The sequence below is a fragment of the Oculina patagonica genome, chromosome 3, assembly GCF_052425735.1.
Source record: "Oculina patagonica isolate OP01 chromosome 3, crgOcupat, whole genome shotgun sequence".
NCBI lineage: Eukaryota > Metazoa > Cnidaria > Anthozoa > Scleractinia > Oculinidae > Oculina > Oculina patagonica.
In genome coordinates this window covers 8765923-8791314 of record NC_135760.1, presented here as the reverse complement: position 1 = coordinate 8791314, position 25392 = coordinate 8765923, and the positions used below count along the sequence as shown (strand labels likewise).

At 46.6% G+C, this 25392-nt stretch overlaps 1 protein-coding gene across 1 annotated transcript in view; it reads left to right on the top strand.

Annotated features, from left to right (window-relative positions):
* LOC144646394 (protein HIRA-like) overlaps window positions 1-25392 on the top strand; it is a 37440-nt gene that overhangs the window by 1765 nt on the left and 10283 nt on the right. The window contains exons 4-13 of the mRNA XM_078505959.1: window positions 806-896; window positions 2597-2691; window positions 3379-3474; window positions 3907-4235; window positions 4825-4881; window positions 5002-5052; window positions 22481-22551; window positions 23298-23403; window positions 24247-24460; window positions 25004-25071. Coding sequence (XP_078362085.1) covers window positions 806-896; window positions 2597-2691; window positions 3379-3474; window positions 3907-4235; window positions 4825-4881; window positions 5002-5052; window positions 22481-22551; window positions 23298-23403; window positions 24247-24460; window positions 25004-25071 — 1178 coding nt within the window. The remainder of the gene's footprint in view (window positions 1-805; window positions 897-2596; window positions 2692-3378; window positions 3475-3906; window positions 4236-4824; window positions 4882-5001; window positions 5053-22480; window positions 22552-23297; window positions 23404-24246; window positions 24461-25003; window positions 25072-25392) is intronic.

The following is a 25392-nucleotide window of genomic DNA, read 5'->3' as shown; positions in this document are numbered from 1 at the left end:
ATCGTTGAGGCTGAGGTTTGTGACAGACTGTTCATTGCTTATACATGTACATGATGGACCAAACCATTGACATTTCATTATTCCTACATGATGTAGAGTGTGGTCAATCTCATGCTCAGGACGCCATGTTGTTTTGACAAATTAAACTAGTCAGAAGAGTTTGCTAAATGTCCTGGCTTTAGATGAGTTTCTCATACACTATACAGCTGTAGCAGAATACAACTGGAACAGTACAGTTCTTCTTTTGAGTTGTCGCTTGGACTATAGATTAACACTGTGTGAGAGATAATATCTACCCAAATGTACTTATAGGAGATTAATGCCAATTTGCATAATAATACATGTACTGTACATTTGTTTTTTTTCTTTTCTTTGTCTGCCAACCACAACTGGTTTACAGTTCATCTTGTGTTCATCAGACAGAAGTACAGTTGTAGAAGTGTAATAGGCCTTATCACGGTTTTCGACGTCATCTTGATGAGTAGGCAAAGCGGGTAGAAATTACAATGTTTGTATGGGAATCTGACGGCAAATATCTTTAACAAAAATTGATTTTTGGGCAACTTATGAATTGCAAAGTTAAGATACTAGGCAAAAGTTTTTATTTGTCAAGTTTGAAGGATGTAGCTGGGCTAGAAAGCGTTCAGTTACATTTTTAATATCCCATTCATTTGTCTATAACATTTGCCTACTCGTCAAGATGGCGTCGAAACCGTGATATAGGCCTATTACAGGTATGTATATACACCTACAGCCTTACGGTTTAATTTGTATGTTAATTTTCTTGAACTTTTCCATTTCTCAGCATGTGTGAACTGTGTCCGCTGGTCCTGCAGTGGCAAATATCTTGCTACTGGTGGAGATGACAAACTCATTATGATTTGGCAAATGGCAAGGTAAGAAACTATGTACAACCAATGTACACTGTTATGAGAGTTAACTGATTTGAAAAAGATAAATGTGCATGTACGTATTTTTTTTTATTTTTTATTTTTTAACTTTATTTAACGAGGGTAAAAACACTTTACAGTTAAAAACTGAGAAACTAGTGGCCCTCATTATATTATACAATTAAAATGACTAAAAACAAAGTACTAAAATAGAGTTTAACTTAAGAAATAGAGAAATGGTCGAGACCTACGTATGATTCCTTAAGGTAATTTACATGGAGCAAACCACCAAGCATAGCCAGCAAGTTTAAGTGTTTACCAATTATTATGGGTATCAATTTTATAATTAATACAGTGGAACCCCAATATAACTATATGCCAAGGGAGCAGTAAAGTTATATTGTTATATCAAGGAACCATTATATTGAAACTCCCGATATAACGATATGGCCTCAAAATAACTTAAAATATTGTTATATCGGGGTAAACCTAGTAAAAGTTACTGAAACTAAGAGATTGATTGAATGACGAAGAGGAGCGTACAGTTGGGAATAAGAACAAAGAAATTGTTTCCATGCTTTACAAGTCATTGGTGAGACCGATCCTAGAATACGCATGTCCTGTATGGTCACCACATCTAGTTAAAGATATACTAGCTATTGAAAAAGTACAACGAAGAGCATCAAGAATTGCTCTTGGGCAAAAACCCCGCTAGATGCCATACGAAGAACGACGCAAACTACTAAACTGGAACTCACTTCAGCATCGACGAGAGTACCTGTCCTTAGTAGAATGTTATAAAACAGTGTTCGGATTAAATGGTCTTGACTTTAACGATTATTTCGAGTGTTGTAGAAGTAAAAGCACTAGAGCTAATCATCCGTTTAAGATCCAAACGAAATCAGCAAGTTAGAATTAACGCATTCAAGTATTCCTTCTTTGTTAGAATTATTAAGGAATGGAACAATTTGCCAAACTATTTGTTCGGACACGACATTAATGTAAATATTTATAAATCAAACCTTAAAAAGTGGATGAACATTCATAAATTATATGCCACAGTACCAGATATTATAGATATTTTAGATTTTAACTTTTAGATTGTTAATTATTTATGTAATAGTTTTTTAGGGGACCTAAATAGGGATGACCTCATGGTCCGCCTTTTCAGATACCACTTGTGTGATACCTTTTGTGTGTTTTGAATAAAGTATTATTATTATTATTATTATTATTATTATTATTATTATTATTATAAAGGATAAAGAGGATTAAGATGATAAAGAGGCTTAGAACACAGTACCATTTTCGTATATTGTACAAAGCTGTTGACAGAAATTGTAGAGATTACTTGATTACTGTAGTGTTAGACAGTGTGTTAAATTCAATCTTTTGTTTGTATTGTGACTGAGTACTGATAATATCATTATATCGGGAAAGATTTTACGTTAGGTCCGCTAAATTCTCATTGTTATATCGGGAATATCGTTATATTGAAGATCGTTATATCAGGGTTCTGAACCATACACTTTACTGTAACTTTTGCCGGGGCATAGTCGGATAGAATATTCATCATTATACCGGGAATATGGTTATACAGAGGATCGTTATATCAGGGTTCCACTGTAATATCAGTTATAAATGAATTTAAAGAACAGCTTTTCAAATTGAATATTTTCCAATTTGACCAAATGTTTGTTCTAAAGGCATTTAGGTCCAACAGCAACGTTTGGTGGGAACAGTGGCAAATTGAATGTAGAGCAGTGGAGATGTGTTTACACATTAGGAGGTCACCAAGGAGGTGAGTTCAATTTGAGATCACATGTATTTACAATAATTTTATAATTTAATAGAATATAATTTTACAATCTTATAAGATTTTTACAATTATTATGAAAAGTAGTAAATAGCTTAGTCTAATTCGGCATGTTGTTTTTATGCTACTTGTATCATTACAGTAGGTTTTTTGTTGATTTTGGTTTCATTCCTCATTATTTGAAGTGCATTAATTTATTTCCATGTACCGTATTTATTCGATTAAGCGCCCAACCTCGAATAAGCGCCCACCTTGAAGGTAGAAAAAGTTAATAAGCGCCTGGAGCCTCGAATAAGCGCCCACCCCCCCCCCCCACCCCCCCCCACAAAAAAACAAAAAACAAAGTGCACAAAGGGAGTATTGATTATTGAAATTGACTAAGTACTTTAAAAAAGGCTTTCCCATGACCGAGTTTTCTTAGTATTTTACAGAAACTTTCAATAAACAGTTAAAATTCTGCTTTGGTACACCTTTTCGTTGTGTTATTTGTTATTGTTTTGTTACAAAAATAAACTTACTATTACTGAAAATCGTGGAAATTTAATAAGCGCCCAGCCTCGAATAAGCGCCCACCTTGAATAAGTGCCCACTCTCAAGGTCCAAAAATTGAATAACCGCCCAGGGCGCTTAATTGAATAAATACGGTATTTACGTTGTTTCATTTGGTGTTAGATGTGTTGGACCTGGCCTGGTCACCAGATGATAGCTTTCTTGCATCAGGAAGTGTTGACAACACAATCACAATATGGAATGCCCAAAGGTTCCCAGGTTTGTGACCATGTTAGTGGCTAAAACTAATCAAAATTTCCACTTCTACACTTTACAATGTCTCACTGTTCTTCATTTCTAACTACTTAGAAACTTGGTTTGCATGTCATCAATGATGTGCCATCTGGCTCATCTGATTGCAACAGTAGGATAGAAACAGACTTTTACATCCAGGGCTACCTGGATTGAGGGGCCGGGTTTGAGTCTGGCCTGGGTCATTGTGTTGTTTTCATGGGCAAGACATTCTACTCTCACCCTCTCTCAAGCTGTAAAATAATGGGGGGTAACCCTGCGATGGACCATCCGGGGGGGGGGGGGGGGGTAGAAATACTCCTAAATGCTTCATGCTACAGAAACCGGGATAGCGGCCCATACAGGCTGTGGTCAAGTCGGTTCCTACCTTACATGTACCTTTACATACGATTCTTTCAGATATTGTGGCTGTATTGAAGGGACACAGTGGAATGGTTAAAGGTGTCACATGGGACCCAGTTGGTAAATATCTGGCATCTCAGTCAGATGACAAGACCTTGCGGGTGTGGCGCACATCTGATTGGCAGCAAGAGAGTGTCGTAAGTGAACCCTTTGCCGAATGCAGTGGCACAACACATGTCCTGCGGCTCAGCTGGTCTCCAGATGGTCACTATGTGGTGTCGGCACATGCCATGAATAATTCTGGTCCTGTGGCAAAAATCCTGGAGAGGGATGGTTGGAAAATGAAAATGGATTTTGTTGGACACAGGAAAGCAATCACATGTGTGGTAAGGTTTAAAAAAAATCAACAGTTATAATTATATGTTGTGGTTTAATTTGATCTTTACACTGTAGTTTAAAATTTTTCAAACCAGTTTGATTTTAATTTTTTTTTCTTTGTCTCATATTTATTATCTTAATCTTAATCCACTATTCATTATCATAATCTTAAACAAAGGGAAATAATAATGAAACTGGTTTGAAAAATTTAAAAACAAAGATTAAATTAATCCACAACATATCATGTACCTGTATTTTGGTTCAATTATTAATTATACCTTTTGATGTTTTACATTTGTATTCTGACTGTAGCTAACAGAAATGTACATGTACAAAAAAGTATTTGTTATAAGAGGTTCAAAACAAATTGCATTGGGCTCAATCTGTATGTTTAGTACCCATAATGTAAGTGAATGGATTTCATGTTTGGGGGGGGGGGGGGATAATGGATACTGGTAAGGGTGGCAGCCGCTGGAAGGATAATGTTAATGGTCAATACACAAGCTTTAATTTGTTATTTACTCTAGGCAATTACACACACATATATAGTAATGTAAATCAAGTTAACTTTACTTTATGATTTGTAATATTGAACAGCGATTCAACCCCAAGTTGTTTGTGAAGAAGATGAGTGAGGACTCCCCCAGGCTTAAGGTACAAATGTATCTGCTTTTATTTTTTATCTTACTTCCAACATAGAACTTCTTGAGGAATGTTAATGTCAGTGTCCGCCTCACCTGTACATTTTTAATACTTTGCTATCTTTGTCTCTAGCAATATTCTTGTTGTGCGATTGGAAGCAGAGACAGATCTCTGTCAGTATGGGTAAGTTTGCATTTCAATTTACATTTAAGAAGTATATGTACAGAGATTTCATAATATTAGCCTTTGTAAGTAGACTGCATACATGTATCTCTTTAAGTTTCAGTGTATGATTGGAGTTCATGTAATATTACTTGAATGTGGCTACTGCCCCTAGATGGGATACTAGACCATTGTAGGTTACACCCAAGCATTTTGTCAGTTTTTCCTTGAAGGTCACTAGTACACTTTCTTAATGAAAACTCTGCCTAGTTCTCCTGGGTCACCTGGTTCACCTGGTTCACCTGGCTCACCTTGTTCTCATAATGTTCTCCATGTTTTCCTGGTTCTCCTGGTTCTGATGGTTCTGATGGTTCACGTGGTTTTCCTAGTTCACCTGGTTCTCCTGGTTCTCATGGTTCACCTGGTTTTCCTGGTTCACCTAGTTCTCCTGGTTCTCCTGGTTCTTGTGGTTTTCCTGGTTCGCCTGGTTTACCTGGTTCACCGTGTTCTCATGGTTCTCCTGGTTCACCTGGTCCTCGTGGCTCACCTGGTTCTCCTAGTTCTCCTGGTTCACCTGGTTCTCCTGGATCTCCTGGTTATCCTTGTTCACCTGGTTCTCCTGGCTCACCTGGTTCTCCTGGTTCTCCTGGTTCTCCTGGATCTCCTTGTTCACCTGGTTCTCCTGGTTCTTCTGGTTCTCCTGGTTATCCTTGTTCACCTGGTTCTCCTACTTCTCCTGGTTCACCTGCTTTACCTGGTTCACCTGGTTCTCATGGTTCTCCTGGTTCACCTGGTTCTCCTGGTTCTTCTCGTTCTCCTGGTTATCCTTGTTCACCTGGTTCTCCTACTTCTCCTTGTTCTCCTGGTTCTCCTGGTTCTTCTGGTTCTCCTGGTTCTCCTGGCTCACCTGCTTTACCTGGTTCTCTTCGTTCTCATGGTTCTCCTTGTTCACCTGGTTCTCCTGGTTCTTCTGGTTCTTCTGGTTCTCCTGGTTCTCCTGGCTCACCTGCTTTACCTGGTTCTCTTCGTTCTCCTGGTTATCCTTGTTTACCTGGTTCTCCTACTTCTCCTTGTTCTCCTGGTTCTCCTGGTTCTTCTGGTTCTCCTGGTTCTCCTGGCTCACCTGCTTTACCTGGTTCTCTTCGTTCTCATGGTTCTCCTTGTTCACCTGGTTCTCCTGGTTCTTCTGGTTCTTCTGGTTCTCCTGGTTCTCCTGGCTCACCTGCTTTACCTGGTTCTCTTCGTTCTCCTGGTTATCCTTGTTCACCTGGTTCTCCTACTTCTCCTTGTTCTCCTGGTTCTCCTGGTTCTCCTGGTTCTTCTGGTTCTCCTACTTCTCCTGGTTCACCTGCTTTACCTGATTCTCTTCGTTCTCATGGTTCTCCTTGTTCACCTGGTTCTCCTGGTTCTTCTCGTTCTCCTGGTTATCCTTGTTCACCTGGTTCTCCTACTTCTCCTTGTTCTCCTGGTTCTCCTGGTTCTTCTGGTTCTCCTGGTTCTCCTGGCTCACCTGGTTCTCCTACTTCTCCTGGTTCACCTGGTTCTCCTGGATCTCCTTGTTCACCTGGTTCTCCTGGTTCACCTGGTTCTCCTAGTTCTCCTGGCTCACCTGCTTCACCTGGTTCTCCTGGTTCACCTGGTTGTCATGGCTCACCTGGTTCTCCTGGTTCACCTGGTTCACCTGGTTCTCATGGTTGACCTGGTTCTCCTTGTTCTCCTGGCTCATGTGGTTCTCCTAGTTCTCCTGGTTCACCTGGTTCCCATGGTTCACCTGGTTCACCTGGTTCTCCTGGTTCACCTGGTTCTCCTGGTTCACCTGGTTCACCTGGTTCACCTGGTTCTCCTGGTTCTCCTGGTTCACCTGGTTCTCCTGGCTCACCTGCTTCACCTGGTTCACCTGGCTCACCTGGTTCTCCTGGCTCACCTGGTCACCTGGTTCTCCTGGTTCTCATAGTTCTCCTGGTTCTCCTGGTTCTCCTGGTTCACCTCGTTCTCCTGGTTCTCATGGTTTTCCTGGTTCACTTGGTTCACCTGGTTCTCCTGGTTCTCCTGGTTCACCTGGTTCTCATGGTTCACCTGGTTCTCATGGTTCTCCTGGTTCGCCTGCTTTACCTGGTTCACCTGGTTCTCATGGTTCTCCTGGTTCACCTGGTTCTCCTGGTTCTCTTGGTTCTCATGGTTCTCATGGTTCTCCTGGTTCTCCTGGTTCTCATGGTTCTCATGGTTCTCCTGGTTCACCTGGTTCACCTGGTTCTCATGGTTCTCCTGGTTCACCTGGTTCACCTGGTTCACCTAGATCACCTGGTTCTCCTAGTTCTCCTGGTTCTCCTAGTTCTCCTGGTTCACCTGGTTCTCCTGGTTCACCTTGTTCACCTGGTTCACCTTGTTCTCCTGGTTCACCTGGTTCTCCTGGTTCACCTGGTTCTCCTGGTTCACCTGGTTCTCCTGGTTCTCCTGGTTCTCCTGGTTCACCTGGTTCACCTGGTTCTCCTGGTTCTCCTGGCTCACCTGCTTCACCTGGTTCACCTGGCTCACCTGGTTCTCCTGGCTCACCTGGTCACCTGGTTCTCCTGGTTCTCGTAGTTCTCCTGGTTCTCCTGGTTCACCTCGTTCTCCTGGTTCTCATGGTTCTCATGGTTCTCCTGGTTCACTTGGTTCACCTGGTTCTCCTGGTTCTCCTGATTCACCTGGTTCACCTGGTTCTCATGGTTCACCTGGTTCTCATGGTTCTCATGATTCTCCTGGTTCGCCTGCTTTACCTGGTTCACCTGGTTCTCATGGTTCTCCTGGTTCTCCTGGTTCTCTTGGTTCTCATGGTTCTCATGGTTCTCCTGGTTCACCTGGTTCTCACGGTTCTCATGGTTCTCCTGGTTCACCTGGTTCTCATGGTTCACCTGGTTCACCTGGTTCACCTGGTTCTTCTGGTTCTCCTGGTTCTCCTGGTTCACCTGGTTCACCTGGTTCTCCTGGTTCTCATTGTTCTCCTGGTTCTCCTGGTTCACCTCGTTCTCCTGGTTCTCATGGTTCTCATGGTTCTCCTGGTTCACTTGGTTCACCTGGTTCTCCTGGTTCTCCTGGTTCTCCTGGTTCACCTGGTTCTCATGGTTCACCTGGTTCACCTGGTTCTCATGGTTCTCCTGGTTCGCCTGCTTTACCTGGTTCACCTGGTTCTCATGGTTCACCTGGTTCTCCTGGTTCTCTTGGTTCTCATGGTTCTCATGGTTCTCCTGGTTCTCCTGGTTCTCCTGGTTCACCTGGTTCTCATGGTTCTCATGGTTCTCCTGGTTCACCTGGTTCACCTGGTTCTCATGGTTCACCTGGTTCACCTGGTTCACCTGGTTCACCTGGTTCTCCTAGTTCTTCTGGTTCTCCTAGTTCTCCTGGTTCACCTGGTTCTCCTGGTTCTCCTGGTTCACCTTGTTCACCTGGTTCACCTTGTTCTCCTGGTTCACCTGGTTCTCCTGGTTCACCTGGTTCTCCTGGTTCACCTGGTTCACCTGGTTCTCCTGGTTCTCCTGGTTCACCTGGTTCTCCTGGTTCACCTGGTTCACCTGGTTCACCTGGTTCTCCTCGTTCACCTGGTTCTCCTGGCTCACCTGCTTCACCTGGTTCACCTGGCTCACCTGGTTCTCCTGGCTCACCTGGTCACCTGGTTCTCCTGGTTCTCGTAGTTCTCCTGGTTCTCCTGGTTCTCCTGGTTCACCTCGTTCTCCTGGTTCTCATGGTTCTTATGGTTCTCCTGGTTCACTTGGTTCACCTGGTTCTCCTGGTTCTCCTGGTTCACCTGGTTCACCTGGTTCTCATGGTTCACCTGGTTCTCATGGTTCTCATGATTCTCCTGGTTCGCCTGCTCTACCTGGTTCACCTGGTTCTCATGGTTCTCCTGGTTCACCTGGTTCTCCTGGTTCTCTTGGTTCTCATGGTTCTCATGGTTCTCCTGGTTCACCTGGTTCTCCTGGTTCACCTGGTTCTCACGGTTCTCATGGTTCTCCTGGTTCACCTGGTTCTCATGATTCACCTGGTTCACCTGGTTCACCTGGTTCTTCTGGTTCTCCTGGTTCTCCTGGTTCACCTGGTTCACCTGGTTCTCCTGGTTCTCCTGGTTCACCTTGTTCACCTGGTTCACCTTGTTCTCCTGGTTCACCTGGTTCACCTGGTTCACCTGGTTCTCCTTGTTCACCTGGTTCTCCTGGTTCACCTGGTTCTCCTGGTTCTCCTGGTTCACCTATTTCACCTGGTTCTCCTGGTTCACCTGGTTCTCCTGGTTCTCCTGGTTCACCTGGTTCTCCTGGTTCACCTGGTTCTCCTGGTTCACCTGGTTCACCTGGATCTCCTGGTTCTCCTTGTTCACCTGGTTCACCTGGTTCTTGTGGTTTTCCTGGTTGACCTTGATCTCCTGGTTCTTGTGGTTTTCCTGGTTCTCCTGGCTCACCTGGTTCTCCTGGTTCTCTTAGTTCTCCTGGTTCACCTGGTTCTCATGGCTCACCTGGTTCACCTTGTTCGCCTGGTTCACCTGGTTCACTTGATTGTCATGGTTCACCTGGTTCTCCTGGTTCCCATGGTTCTCCTTGTTCTTCCGGTTCTTCTGGTTCTTCTAGTTGTCCTGGGTCACCTGGTTCTCCTGGTTCTCCTTGTTCACCTGGTTCTCCTCGTTCACCTGGTTCACCTGGTTCTCCTGGTTCTCCTGGTTCACCTTGTTCACCTGGTTCACCTTGTTCTCCTGGTTCACCTGGTTCTCCTGGTTCACCTGGTTCTCCTGGTTCACCTGGTTCACCTGGTTCTCCTGGTTCTCCTAGTTCACCTGGTTCACCTGGTTCTCCTGGTTCTCCTGGTTCACCTGGTTCTCCTGGCTCACCTGCTTCACCTGCTTCACCTGGTTCACCTGGCTCACCTGGTTCTCCTGGCTCACCTGGTCACCTGGTTCTCCTGGTTCTCATAGTTCTCCTGGTTCTCCTGGTTCACCTCGTTTTCCTGGTTCTCATGGTTCTCATGGTTCTCCTGGTTCACTTGGTTCACCTGGTTCTCCTGGTTCTCCTGGTTCACCTGGTTCACCTGGTTCTCTTGGTTCACCTGGTTCTCATGGTTCTTATGGTTCTCCTGGTTCGCCTGCTTTACCTGGTTCACCTGGTTCTCATGGTTCTCCTGGTTCACCTGGTTCTCCTGGTTCTCTTGGTTCTCATGGTTCTCCTGGTTCACCTGGTTCTCCTGGTTCACCTGGTTCTCACGGTTCTCATGGTTCTCCTGGTTCACCTGGTTCACCTGGTTCTCCTGGTTCTCCTAGTTCACCTTGTTCACCTGGTTCACCTTGTTCTCCTGGTTCACCTGGTTCTCCTGGTTCACCTGGTTCACCTGGTTCACCTGGCTCTCCTTGTTCACCTGGTTCTCCTGGTTCTCCTGGTTCTCCTGGCTTACCTGGTTCTCCTGGTTCTCCTGGTTCACCTTGTTCACCTGGTTCTCCTGGTTCACCTGGTTCTCCTGGTTCTCCTGGTTCACCTGGTTCTCCTGGTTCTCCTGGTTCACCTGGTTCACCTGGTTCTCCTGGTTCTCTTGGTTCTCATGGTTCTCATGGTTCTCCTGGTTCACCTGGTTCTCCTGGTTCACCTGGTTCTCACGGTTCTCATGGTTCTCCTGGTTCACCTGGTTCTCATGATTCACCTGGTTCACCTGGTTCACCTGGTTCTTCTGGTTCTCCTGGTTCTCCTGGTTCACCTGGTTCACCTGGTTCTCCTGGTTCTCCTGGTTCACCTTGTTCACCTGGTTCACCTTGTTCTCCTGGTTCACCTGGTTCACCTGGTTCACCTGGTTCTCCTTGTTCACCTGGTTCTCCTGGTTCACCTGGTTCTCCTGGTTCTCCTGGTTCACCTATTTCACCTGGTTCTCCTGGTTCACCTGGTTCTCCTGGTTCTCCTGGTTCACCTGGTTCTCCTGGTTCACCTGGTTCTCCTGGTTCACCTGGTTCACCTGGATCTCCTGGTTCTCCTTGTTCACCTGGTTCACCTGGTTCTTGTGGTTTTCCTGGTTGACCTTGATCTCCTGGTTCTTGTGGTTTTCCTGGTTCTCCTGGCTCACCTGGTTCTCCTGGTTCTCTTAGTTCTCCTGGTTCACCTGGTTCTCATGGCTCACCTGGTTCACCTTGTTCGCCTGGTTCACCTGGTTCACTTGATTGTCATGGTTCACCTGGTTCTCCTGGTTCCCATGGTTCTCCTTGTTCTTCCGGTTCTTCTGGTTCTTCTAGTTGTCCTGGGTCACCTGGTTCTCCTGGTTCTCCTTGTTCACCTGGTTCTCCTCGTTCACCTGGTTCACCTGGTTCTCCTGGTTCTCCTGGTTCACCTTGTTCACCTGGTTCACCTTGTTCTCCTGGTTCACCTGGTTCTCCTGGTTCACCTGGTTCTCCTGGTTCACCTGGTTCACCTGGTTCTCCTGGTTCTCCTAGTTCACCTGGTTCACCTGGTTCTCCTGGCTCACCTGCTTCCCCTGCTTCACCTGGTTCACCTGGCTCACCTGGTTCTCCTGGCTCACCTGGTCACCTGGTTCTCCTGGTTCTCATAGTTCTCCTGGTTCTCCTGGTTCACCTCGTTTTCCTGGTTCTCATGGTTCTCATGGTTCTCCTGGTTCACTTGGTTCACCTGGTTCTCCTGGTTCTCCTGGTTCACCTGGTTCACCTGGTTCTCTTGGTTCACCTGGTTCTCATGGTTCTCATGGTTCTCCTGGTTCGCCTGCTTTACCTGGTTCACCTGGTTCTCATGGTTCTCCTGGTTCACCTGGTTCTCCTGGTTCTCTTGGTTCTCATGGTTCTCCTGGTTCTCCTGGTTCACCTGGTTCTCCTGGTTCACCTGGTTCTCACGGTTCTCATGGTTCTCCTGGTTCACCTGGTTCACCTGGTTCTCATGGTTCACCTGGTTCACCTGGTTCTTCTGGTTCTCCTGGTTCTCCTGGTTCACCTGGTTCACCTGGTTCTCCTGGTTCTCCTAGTTCACCTTGTTCACCTGGTTCACCTTGTTCTCCTGGTTCACCTGGTTCTCCTGGTTCACCTGGTTCACCTGGTTCACCTGGTTCTCCTTGTTCACCTGGTTCTCCTGGTTCTCCTGGTTCTCCTGGCTCACCTGGTTCTCCTGGTTCTCCTGGTTCACCTTGTTCACCTGGTTCTCCTGGTTCACCTGCTTCTCTTGGTTCTCCTGGTTCACCTGGTTCTCCTGGTTCTCCTGGTTCACCTGGTTCACCTGGTTCTCCTTGTTCACCTGGTTCACCTGGTTCTTGTGGTTTTCCTGGTTGACCTGGATCTCCTGGTTCTTGTGGTTTTCTTGGTTCTCCTGGCTCACCTGGTTCTTCTGGTTCTCTTAGTTCTCCTGGTTCACCTGGTTCTCATGGCTCACCTGGTTCACCTTGTTCGCCTGGTTCACCTGGTTCACTTGATTGTCATGGTTCACCTGGTTCTCCGGGTTCCCATGGTTCTCCTTGTTCTTCTGGTTCTTCTGGTTCTTCTAGTTGTCCTCGGTCACCTGATTCACCTGGTTCTCCTGGTTCTCCTTGTTCACCTGGTTCTCCTCGTTCACCTGGTTCACCTGGTTCTCCTGTTTCACCTGGTTCACCTGGTTCTCCTGGTTCACCTGGTTCACCTGGGTCACCTGGTTCTCATAATGTTCTCCATGTTTTCCTGGTTCTCCTGGTTCTCCTGGTTTTCCTGGTTCTGATGGTTCTGATGGTTCACTTGGTTTTCCTAGTTTACCTGGTTCTCCTGGTTCTTATGGTTCACCTGGTTTTCCTGGTTCACCTAGTTCTCCTGTTTCTCCTGGTTCTTGTGGTTTTCCTGGTTCACCTGGTTTACCTGGTTCACCGTGTTCTCATGGTTCTCCTGGTTCACCTGGTTCTCCTGGATCTCCTGGTTATCCTTGTTCACCTGGTTCTCCTGGCTCACCTGGTTCTCCCAGTTCTCCTGGTTCACCTGGTTCTCCTGGATCTCCTTTTTCACCTGGTTCTCCTGGTTCACCTGGTTCTCCTAGTTCTCCTGGCTCACCTGGTTCACCTGGTTCTCCTGGTTCACCTGGTTCTCATGGCTCACCTGGGTCACCTGGTTCTCCTGGTTCACCTGGTTCTCATGGTTAACCTGGTTCTCCTGGCTCACGTGGCTCTCCTAGTTCTCCTGGTTCACCTGGTTCCCATGGTTCACCTGGTTCACCTGGTTCTCCTGGTTCACCTGGTTCTCCTGCTTCACCTGGTTCACCTGGTTCTCCTGGTTCTCCCGGTTCACCATGTTCTCCTGGCTCACCTGGTTCACCTGGTTCACCTGGCTCACCTGGTTCTCCTGGCTCACCTGGTCACCTGGTTCTCCTGGTTCTCATAGTTCTCCTGGCTCTCCTGGTACTCCTGGTTCACCTCGTTCTCCTGGTTCTCATGGTTCTCATGGTTCTCCTGGTTCACCTGGTTCTCATGGTTCTCATAGTTCACCTGATTCACCTGGTTCTCATGGTTCTCATGGTTCTCCTGGTTCTCCTGCTTCACCTGGTTCACCTGGTTCTCATGGTTCTCCTGGTTCACCTGGTTCTCCTGGTTCTCTTGGTTCTCATGGTTCTCATGGTTCTCCTGGTTCTCCTGGTTCTCCTGGTTCACCTGGTTCTCCTGGTTCTCCTGGTTCTCATGGTTCTCATGGTTCACCTGGTTCACCTGGTTCTCATGGTTCTCCTGGTTCACCTGGTTCACCTGGTTCTCCTAGTTCTTCTGGTTCTCCTGGTTCTCCTGGTTCACCTGGTTCACCTGGGTCTTCTGGTTCTCCTGGTTCACCTGGTTCACCTGGTTCACCTGGTTCTCCTAGTTCTTCTGGTTCTCCTGGGTCTCCTGGTTCACCTGGTTCTCCTGGTTCTCCTGGTTCACCTGGTTCACCTGAATCTCCTGGTTCTCCTTGTTCACCTGGTTCACCTGGTTCTTGTGGTTTTCCTGGTTGACCTGGATCTCCTGGTTCTTGTGGTTTTCCTGGTTCTCCTGGCTCACCTGGTTCCTCTGGTTCTCTTAGTTCTCCTGGTTCACCTGGTTCTCATGGCTCACCTGGTTCACCTTGTTCGCCTGGTTCACCTGGTTCACTTGATTGTCATGGTTCACCTGGTTCTCCGGGTTCCCATGGTTCTCCTTGTTCTTCTGGTTCTTCTGGTTCTTCTAGTTGTCCTGGGTCACCTGATTCACCTGGTTCTCCTGGTTCTCCTTGTTCACCTGGTTCTCCTCGTTCACCTGGTTCACCTGGTTCTCCTGTTTCACCTGGTTCACCTGGTTCTCCTGGTTCACCTGGTTCACCTGGGTCACCTGGTTCTCATATGTTCTCCATGTTTTCCTGGTTCTCCTGGTTCTCCTGGTTTTCCTGGTTCTGATGGTTCTGATGGTTCACTTGGTTTTCCTAGTTTACCTGGTTCTCCTGGTTCTCATTGTTCACCTGGTTTTCCTGGTTCACCTAGTTCTCCTGGTTCTTGTGGTTTTCCTGGTTGACCTGGTTTACCTGGTTCACCGTGTTCTCATGGTTCTCCTGGTTCACCTGGTTCTCCTGGATCTCCTGGTTATCCTTGTTCACCTGGTTCTCCTGGCTCACCTGGTTCTCCCAGTTCTCCTGGTTCACCTGGTTCTCCTGGATCTCCTTTTTCACCTGGTTCTCCTGGTTCACCTGGTTCTCCTAGTTCTCCTGGCTCACCTGGTTCACCTGGTTCTCCTGGTTCACCTTGTTCTCATGGCTCACCTGGGTCACCTGGTTCTCCTGGTTTACCTGGTTCACCTGGTTCTCATGGTTAACCTGGTTCTCCTGGCTCACGTGGCTCTCCTAGTTCTCCTGGTTCACCTGGTTCCCATGGTTCACCTGGTTCACCTGGTTCTCCTGGTTCACCTGGTTCTCCTGCTTCACCTGGTTCACCTGGTTCTCCTGGTTCTCCCGGTTCACCATGTTCTCCTGGCTCACCTGGTTCACCTGGTTCACCTGGCTCACCTGGTTCTCCTGGCTCACCTGGTCACCTGGTTCTCCTGGTTCTCATAGTTCTCCTGGCTCTCCTGGTAGTTCTGGTTCACCTCGTTCTCCTGGTTCTCATGGTTCTCATGGTTCTCCTGGTTCACCTGGTTCTCATGGTTCTCATAGTTCACCTGGTTCACCTGGTTCTCATGGTTCTCATGGTTCTCTTGGTTCTCCTGCTTCACCTGGTTCACCTGGTTCTTATGGTTCTCCTGGTTCACCTGGTTCTCCTGGTTCTCTTGGTTCTCATGGTTCTCATGGTTCTCCTGGTTCTCCTGGTTCACCTGGTTCTCCTGGTTCTCCTGGTTCTCATGGTTCTCATGGTTCACCTGGTTCACCTGGTTCACCTGGTTCTCATGGTTCTCCTGGTTCACCTGGTTCACCTGGTTCTCCTAGTTCTTCTGGTTCTCCTGGTTCTCCTGGTTCACCTGGTTCACCTGGGTCTTCTGGTTCTCCTGGTTCACCTGGTTCACCTGGTTCACCTGGTTCACCTGGTTCTCCTAGTTCTTCTGGTTCTCCTGGGTCTCCTGGTTCACCTGGTTCACCTGGTTCTTTTGGTTCTCCTGGGTCTCCTGGTTCACCTGGTTCTCCTGGTTCTCCCGGTTCACCCGGTTCACCTGGCTCACCTGGTTCTCCTGGCTCACCTGGTCACCTGGTTTTCCTGGTTCTCATAGTTCTCCTGGTTCTCCTGGTTCTCCTGGTTCACCTCTTCTCCTGGTTCTCATGGTTCTCCTGGTTCACTTGGTTACCCTGGTTCTCCTGGCTCACCTGGTCACCTAGTTCTCCTGGTTCTCATAGTTCTCCTGGTTCTCCTGGTTCTCCTGGTTCACCTCGTTCTCCTGGTTCTCATGGTTCTCCTGGTTCACTTGGTTCACCTGGTTCTCCTGGTTCACCTGGTTCACCTGGTTCTCATGGTTCACCTGGTTCACCTGGTTCACCTGGTTCTCATGGTTCTCATGGTTCTCCTGGTTCGCCTGCTTCACCTGGTTCACCTTTCTCATGGTTCTCCTGGTTCACCTGGTTCTCCTGGTTCTCTTGGTTCTCATGTTTCTCATGGTTCTCCTGTTCTCCTGGTTCACCTGGTTCTCCTGGTTCACCTGGTTCTCATGGTTCTCATGGTTCTCCTGTTCACCTGGTTCACCTGGTTCTCCAGGTTCACCTGGTTCACCTGGTTCTCCTAGTTCTTCTGGTTTTCCTGTTCTCCTGGTTCACCTGGTTCTTCTGGTTCTCCTGGTTCTCCTGGTTCACCTGGTTCACCTGGTTCACCTGGTTCTCCTAGTTCTTCTGGTTCTCCTGGGTTTCCTGGTTTTCCTGGTTCACCTGGTTTTCCTAGTTCTTTTGGTTCTCCTGGGTCTCCTGGTTCTCCTGGTTCTCCTGGTTTACCTGGTTCACCTGGTTCTCCTGGTTCACCTGGTTCACCTGGTTCTCCTGGTTCACTTGGTTCTCCTGGTTCTCCTTGTTCACGTGGTTCACCTGGTTCTCCTGGTTCACCTGGTGCACCTGGTTCACCTGGTTTTCCTGGTTCACCTGGTTCACCTGGTTCTCCTGGTTCACCTGGTTCACCTAGTTCTCCTGGTTCACCTGGTTCACCTGGTTCTCCTGGTTCTCCTGGTTCACCTTGTTCTCCATTTTTCCTTGTTCACCTGGTTCTCCTGGTTCTTGTGGTTTTCCTGGTTGGCCTGGATCTCCTGGTTCTTTTGGTTTTCCTGGTTCTCCTGGCTCACCTGGTTCTCCTGGTTCACCTGGTTCTTGTGGTTTTCCTGGTTCTCCTTGCTCACCTTGTTCACCTGGTTCACCTGGTTCTTGTGGTTTTCCTGGTTGACCTGGATCTCCTGGTTCTTGTGGTTTTCCTGGTTCTCCTGGCTCACCTGGTTCTCCTGGTTCTCTTAGTTCTCCTGGTTCACCTGGTTCTCATGGCTCACCTGGTTCACCTTGTTCGCCTGGTTCACCTGGTTCACTTGATTGTCAAGGTTCACCTGGTTCTCCTGGTTCCCATGGTTCTTCTTGTTCTTCTGGTTCTTCTAGTTGTCCTGGGTCACCTGATTCACCTGGTTCTCCTGGTTCTCCTTGTTCACCTGGTTCTCCTCGTTCACCTGGTTCACCTTGTTCTCCTGGTTCACCTTGTTCTCCTGGTTCACCTGGTTCACCTGGGTCACCTTGTTCTCCTGTTTCTCCTGGTTCACCTGTTTCACCTGGTTCTCGTGGTTCACCTGGTTCACCTGGTTCTTGTGGTTTTCCTGGTTGACCTGGATCTCCTGGTTCTTGTGGTTTTCCTGGTTCTCCTGGCTCACCTGGTTCTCCTGGTTCTCTTAGTTCTCCTGGTTCACCTGGTTCTCATGGGTCACCTGGTTCACCTTGTTCGCCTGGTTCACCTGGTTCACTTGATTGTCATGGTTCACCTGGTTCTCCTGGTTCCCATGGTTCTCCTTGTTCTTCTGGTTCTTCTGGTTCTTCTAGTTGTCCTGGGTCACCTGATTCACCTGGTTCTCCTGGTTCTCCTTGTTCACCTGGTTCTCCTCGTTCACCTGGTTCACCTGGTTCTCCTGGTTCACCTGGTTCTCCTGGTTCACCTGGTTCACCTGGGTCACCTTGTTCTCCTGGTTCTCCTGGTTCACCTGGTTCACCTGGTTCTCGTGGTTCACCTGGTTCTCCTGGTTCACCTGGTTCACTTGGTTCTTGTGGTTCTCCTGGTTCTTGTGGTTCTCCTGGTTCTTGTGGTTTTCCTGGTTCACCTCGTTCTCCTGGTTCTTGTGGTTTTCCTGGTTCACCTGGTTCTCCTGGTTCTCCTGCTTCTTTTGGTTTTTCTGGTTCTTGTGGTTTTCCTGTTTTACCTGGTTCTCCTGGTTCTCGTGCTTCACCTGTTTCACCTGGTTCTTTTGGTTCTCCTTCCCCTGGTTCACCTTGTTATCCTGGTTCTCCTGGTTTCACCTGGTTTCACCTGGTTTCCCTGGTTCTTGTGGTTCACCTGGTTCTCCTGGTTTTTGTTGTTTTCCTGGTTCTCCTGGTTCTTGTTGTTTTCCTGGTTCTCCTGGTTCTTGTGGTCCTCCTGGTTCTTGTTGTTTTCCTGGTTCTCCTGGTTCTTGTTGTTCTCCTGGTTCACCTGGTTCTCCTCGTTCTTGTGGTTCTCCTGGTTCTCTTTGTTCACCTGGTTCTCGTTGTTCACCTGGTTCTCCTGTTTCTCCTGGTTCACCTGGTTCTCCTGGTTCTCATAGTTCTCCTGGTTCTCCTGCTTCTCCTGGTTCTCCTGGTTCACCTGGTTCACCTGGTTCTCATGGTTCTCCTGGTTCTCCTTGTTCTTCTGGTTCACCTGGTTCACCTGGTTCTCATGCTTCTCCTGGTTCTGCTGGTTCACCTGGTTCTCCTGGTTCACCTCGTTCACCTGGTTCTCCTGGTTCTCATAGTTCTCCTGGTTCTCCTTGTTCTCATGGTTCCCATGGTTCTCATGGTTCTCCTGGTTCACTTGGTTCACCTGGTTCTCATGGTTCTCTTGGTTCACTTGGTTCACCTGGTTCGCATGGTTCTCCTGGTTCTCCTGGTTCACTTGGTTCACCTGGTTCTCATGGTTCACCTGGTTCACTTGGTTCACCTGGTTCTCATGGTTCACCTGGTTCTCCTGGTTCTCCTGGTTCACCTGGTTCTCGTGGTTCTCATGGTTCACCTGGTTCTCATGGTTCACCTGGTTCTCCTGGTTCTCCTGGTTCACCTGGTTTACCTGGTTCTCATGGTTCACCTGGTTCACCTGGTTCTTATGGTTCTCATGGTTCTCCTGGTTCGCCTGCTTCACCTGGTTCACCTGGTTCTCATGGTTCTCCTTGTTCTCCTGGTTCACCTGGTTCTCATAGTTCTCATGGTTCTCCTGGCTCACCTGGTTCACCTGGTTCTCATGGTTCTCCTGGTTCACCTGGTTCTCCTGGTTCACCTGGTTCTCCTGGTTTACTTGGTTCACCTTGTTCTTATGGTTCTCCTGGTTCACCTGGTTCAGTTGGTTCAGTTGGTTCACCTGGTTCTCATGGTTCACTTTGTTCTCCTGGTTCTCCTGGTTCATCTGGTTCACCTGGCTCTCATGGTTCACCTGGTTCTCATGGTTCACCTGGTTCTCATGGTTCTCATGGTTCTCCTGGTTCGCCTGCTTCACCTGGTTCACCTGGTTCTCATGGTTCTCCTGGTTTACCTGGTTCTCCTGGTTCTCTTGGTTCTCATGGTTCTCCTGGTTCTCCTGGTTCACCTGGTTCTCATGGTTCTCATGGTTCTCTCGGTTCACCTGGTTCACCTGGTTCTCATGGTTCTCCTTGTTCACCTGGTTCTCCTGGTTCACCTGGTTCACCTGGTTTTTATGGTTCTCATGGTTCTCCTGGTTGACCTGGTTCACTTGGTTCACCTGGTTCTCTCGGTTCTCCTGATTCACTTGGTTCAACTGGTTCTCATGGTTCTCCTGGTTCACCTGGTTTTCCTGGTTCTCTTGGTTCTCATGGTTCTCCTGGTTCTCCTGGTTCACCTGGTTCTCATGGTTCTCATGGTTCTCCTGGTTCACCTGGTTCACCTGGTTCTCATGGTTCTCCTTGTTCACCTGGTTCTCCTGGTTCACCTGGTTCACCTGGTTTTTATGGTTCTCATGGTTCTCCTGGTTGACCTGGTTCACTTGGTTCACCTGGTTCTCTCGGTTCTCCTGGTTCACTTGGTTCAACTGGTTCTCATGGTTCTCCTGGTTCACCTGGTTCACCTGGTTCTCCTGGTTCACTTGGTTCACCTGGTTGTCATGGTTCTCATGGTTCACCTGGTTCTCATGGTTCTCATGGTTCTCCTGGTTCGCCTGCTTCACCTTGTTCACCTGGTTCTCATGGTTCTCCTGGTTCACCTGGTTCTCCTGGTTCTCTTGGTTCTCATGGTTCTCATGGTTCTCCTGGTTCTCCTGGTTCACCTGGTTCTCCTGGTTCACCTGGTTCTCATGGTTCTCCTGGTTCACCTAGTTCACCTGGTTCTCATGGTTCTCCTGGTTCACCTGGTTCTCCTGGTTTACCTGGTTCTCATGGTTCACCTGGTTCTCCTGGTTCTCATGGTTTTCCTTGTTCACCTGGTTCTCGTGGTTCTCATGGTTCTCCTGGTTCACCTGGTTCACCTGGTTCTCCTGGTTCTCATGGTTCTTCTGATTCACCTGGTTCACCTGGTTCTTCCTGTTCTCCTGGTTCTCCTGGTTCACCTGGTTCTCATGGTTCACCTGGTTCTCATGCTTCTCATGGTTCTCATGGTTCTCCTGGTTCACCTGGTTCTCATGGTTCTTATGGTTCACCTGGTTCTCCTTGTTCTCCTGGTTCACCTGGTTGTCCTGGTTCTCCTGGTTCACCTGGTTCTCCTGGCTCACCTTGTTCACCTCACCTGGTTTACCTGGTTGTCTTTGTTCACCTGGTTCACCTGATACACCTGGGGTTCCTGGCTCACCTGGTTCACCTCTTTCTCCTGGTTCACCTTTTTCACCTGGTTCTCATGGTTCACGTGGTTCTCCTGGTTAACCTTGTTCTCCTGGTTAACCTTGTTCTCATGTTTCACTAGGTTTTTCCTGGTTTACCTGGTTCTCCTTGTTCACCTGGTTAACCTGATACACCTGGTTCACCTCTTTTTCCTGGTTCACCTTGTTCACCTGGTTCTCATGTTTCACCTGGCTTTTCGTAGTTCACCTGGTTTTCCTGATTCACCTGGTTCTCCTGGTTCACCTGGTTCTCCTTGTTCTCCTGGTTCACCTGGTTCACCTCACCTGGTTCACCTGGTTCTCCTTGTTCACCTGGTTCACCTGGTACACCTGGTTCCCCTTGTTCACCTGGTTCACCTCTTTCTCCTCGTTCACCTGGTTCTTATGGTTCACGTGGTTCTCTTGGTTAACCTTGTTCACCTGGTTCTCATGTTTCACCTGGTTTTTCCTAGTTCACCTGGTTTTCCTGATTCACCTGGTTCTCCTGGTTCTCCTGGTTCTCCTTGTTCTCCTGGTTCACCTGGTTCACCTGATACACCTGGTTCCCCTTGTTTACCTGGTTCACCTCTTTCTCCTGGTTCACCTGGTTCTCAGGGTTCACGTGGTTCTCTTGGTTAACCTTGTTCTCCTGGTTCACCTGGTTCTCATGGTTCACCTGGTTTTTCCTGGTTCACCTGGTTTACCTGGTTGTCATGGTTCACCTGGTTTTCGTTTTTCTCCTGGTTTTCCTTGTTCTCCTGGTTCACCTGGTTTACCTATTTCTCTTAATTCAACTCGGTTCTCCTAGTTCTCATGGTTCACCTGGTTCTCTTTGTTCACCCGGTTCATCTAGTTCTCCTGGTTCACCTGGTTTCCCTCTTTCACCTTGTTCACTTGGTTCACCAGTTTGAGCTGGAATTACTTAGCTTGTTTACATGGTGGGAGGATGCCTGGGCTTAGGGAGTCATCCGCTTAGAAGGGCTTGAACATAGCCCCTTTTGCATGCAGAATTCACAGCTGTAATCTACCTGAGTTGAGACAGCATCATTGAAGTGTGTCACAGCGTGGGAAAACAATGTAGCTCCAAAAGATTGAAAAAACATTACTTTTTACTGAATAATCATGACTAGCCATATTCAAAGCTATTTTACTTTAATGTCCAAGCTCTAGATAAGAAATTCACCGCATTCATTTTCTAGGGAATCAACAGTCTTTGGCCACCAAATTGAAATTAAATTTGCTGTTGCGTGAATTATCATAAGAAAGAAAATGGCGAATTAATTAGCTGTTGCTCAAAGAAATATTTTCTAGTCGACAGATAAAAGTAATTTTGGTTCATAAATGGCACTGTTTGGTTTGAGAATTTATACACTTTATGCCATAAACTTCAAATTTAATGTAAGAACACATGCTAAGACTTATCCTGGGAAGCCAGGATATTCTTGGCATAACTGAGGGAAGCAAAGGGGGTGTTGTGATCCCGTTTCACGCACAAATTTTAACCAAATTCATGTGTCACGTATATTTGAAACAGCAAAATTAACGAATCACGTATCTTTTCTCGCTATTTTCACGTGTCATGGTGTAATTTTTGCCCTATTTTCACGCGTCACGGACTTATTTTTTCCCTTTTCACGTGTCATGCATGAACCCTTTGCTACCCTCATAACTGTTTTCATAGGGAAAAGATAGCTCGCCTAAATGGGTGCCATGGGCAAGTAGACAGGGTGCCCTCGGAAGGCAGGTTACCCTGTCAAGCCTGTACATGTAAATGCTTCTGTGCATTTTCTAAGGAAACGTATGAAAAGTTGGCTCGCCCGGGGTACAGCTGTACCTCTGTTAGCTTGGTAACTTGGTTAGCAGGGGCACCCTCCTTCCATGTAAGCAGGCTCTTAGAACTTGTTTATGTATGCTGTATACATATAATACCTGTACTAGGGTATAATAATTATATTTCATTGGTGTCATAATAATACAATAATATTGAAATGCCATTACAACTGATTGTGTGTTGTTTGTGATGACAGTTAACATCTCTGAAGAGGCCCCTGGTTGTAATGCATGACTTATTCAATCATTCAATCATGGATGTATCCTGGTGAGGCTTCTTTACATGTACATGTATCTCATTAGCATTTACAGTCAACTCTCGCCTTGCGGACACCCCGCTATTGCAGACACTCGCTATTACGGGCAATATCCAGATCCCCGGCGAAAGAGGTTTGACTGTAAATGACTCTTGCTATTACGGACTCTCGCTATAACGGACACAAAACGACGCCCCGAGCGTGTCAGCTATAACGAGAGTTGACTGTATATTAACCCACCAACAAACAGTTGGTAAACCAGCCATCTGATGGCTACCATACAAGAGCGCAATTAATTTTCATACAAAATTATTATTAGCCATGCTGTGAGCGTGTGCATTTTCGTGAATCAATCGAGAAAAGTGCCTTGAATGCAATTGTCAAGGAAATTTAATCATGAAATGTGCACTCTTCCCTCCAATCTAAGGTTGGTTCAGGGTGACAACCCTTGCCAGCTACATTTGTGTACATTGGCCACAAAAATAAATTTGTATCAGAATGAATGATGATGGTGTGTACACTTGGGCACTTTGAAACGGTGTTTGGATGTTTTTGGCTTCATTTCTATCCCTTTTGTACTATAACAAACATTCACATGGTTGAAGCTTGGTATTTATTAGACCACCTCTCCCCCCCCCCCCCCGGAAAAAAGGAAGAAACGAAACAAACAAAAAAAAACAAGTGAAACAAAATATTACTTATTGGAACACATCAGCCATTCTTGTTGTACTCAGGGTTTTTTAATTGCTTTCCACAGGAGCGATTCAGGATTTCAGCTGTTGGTTTGTTCCTGGGATGGAACTGTGGCTTACGCAGATTTCACAGCAGAGGAAGTTGGAAGACCAATGTCAGAGGAGGAGAAGGTATTTTTTAATCAGATTGAAAAAAGTACATGCCTACCAGAGTGTAATAAGGAAGCATACACCATCCAAATTAGCCTGAATTTACATTAGCCTCTTGCCTTCAGCTGCCGACCTCTCAAGTCTCACGATTTTCACGATTTTTTGTTAAATCTCACGGTCTCACAATGAGACCCAAAATTCTCACGATAAACAGTCACAAGCTGTAAGGATACAATCTTCTTGAATGTATAATGTCATTTTTGGCTTACTGAGGCGATTGTTTTGCACCAATTCTGTGTACAGTGTCTGTAAATCCATAGACAGTAGAGGTATTTCATTTGTTTGTTCGCTAGACACACAATCGATGACCATATAAAGAAGACACAAGCCGCAAAAATAATGTTAATTTTTGTGTTGGAAAAACAGGAAACAAACACTTTCTCTTGCTTTACACCTGGTTTTAGTTATTTTTGTCCGCCAGATGATCAATCTCCCAATTTTATTTTAGGGACGGACCATTATTTTCTTGGAGGGGGTGGGGGATGAAAAATTTTCCTCTGCTTTTCAGTTTATGCACCTCTGCAAACAATTTTTTTCGAAATTCTAACTATTTTTTGTTATACGTATCGTGTTTGCAATTTTTTTTTTTTTTAGGCCCTGCAAACAATTTTTGTCAATATTTTTCATCCCCCCCCCCCCTCCAAAAAAATAATGGTCAGTCCCTTACCTCAAATCGATCTCCAGATTTCCGGTTCTTTGAGGTTGAGAAGTCTTCAGCTCCCCTGGGGGTAAGGCCGAACACAGGATAGGACTGACATGCAGGCTACATCTAAATTTTAATTGAAATATATTTTTTCTGCACAGGAAAAGTTTCACAAGCAGGTGTATGGTATCAGCATCAGTAGCAGCAAGTCCAACTTTGCCAGTGCGATCATTGAAAACCCTGAGATGTTAAAGATCCAACAAAGACATGTAATGAAACAGCAAACACTGGCCAACACTAATAAACCACCTGCACCACCCCCACCACTGATCCCATCTGGAACACCGACCAAGCAGGAATCATCGACAATGAATGGTAGGTGTGATTGTAGCCAGTAAAAAGGCTCCCAAGTGGGGGAGGGCAAAAAAGAGAAGGGCTCGGGGGAGAAAGAAACCCCTTCCCCCACCTTTTTCCTCTCCCACCCCTCCCCTTTCTTTTCCCGCTTTCTTGGCTCTTACTTCGTGTAGAAGACACAGTTCACCTATAACAATAGAGAACAAAAGGACAAAAGAACGAGGAATATAATAAAAACAAAAGGTTTGCGATGCAGTATTCTATTGTGACGTGTTCTGTGCTTCTACACGAAGAAGGAGTCGCTTTCTTTTTGCCCCACCCTCGACTGGAAAGCCTGCTCACAGGCTAGTGAGATTGTTAGTCTTTAACCCTTCCTATCCTTATTCTCAAATTGTTAATTCTCCCTGGGGATCTCCATATATTCCTTAAATGTTTGCTATGAGAAATTGTTGGTACGTCAAGACAGTATCCCCCCTGTAAGTTGAGTTTTTTGTTGTGCTCCTCACCAGTCTGCATGGTAATTACAGGTTCGTGTTGATGTTAATTTTACATTTTGTCTCTCAGGTACTCCCAGTAAAAGTCCTACATATTGTTTAACCAGTCCAGTCACAAAAAGCCCAGCAGATCCTGTTGTAAGTTTATAAAGTGTACATGACTTTGTACGTACGTTCAATCTAGAGTAAACAAAATTGCATTTTATTTCATGCTTCAATTCCCCCCCCCCCCCCCCCCCCCCCAATTTCACCAACCAACGCCACCAACGTGGTAATACTAACTTCCTTAAAAGCTTAGTACTTACTTTGTGGAAGGATACCCACAAAACATGTCCATCCGATGTTTTTCATGCATCTAAGATCTTATTTCAATTCCTTGTTCAGCTGTTCGCTAGGTCTTTATCACCTGAAGCATTTAGTGAACATTTTATTTAAAGTTGTTTCATTGAACATGTACTT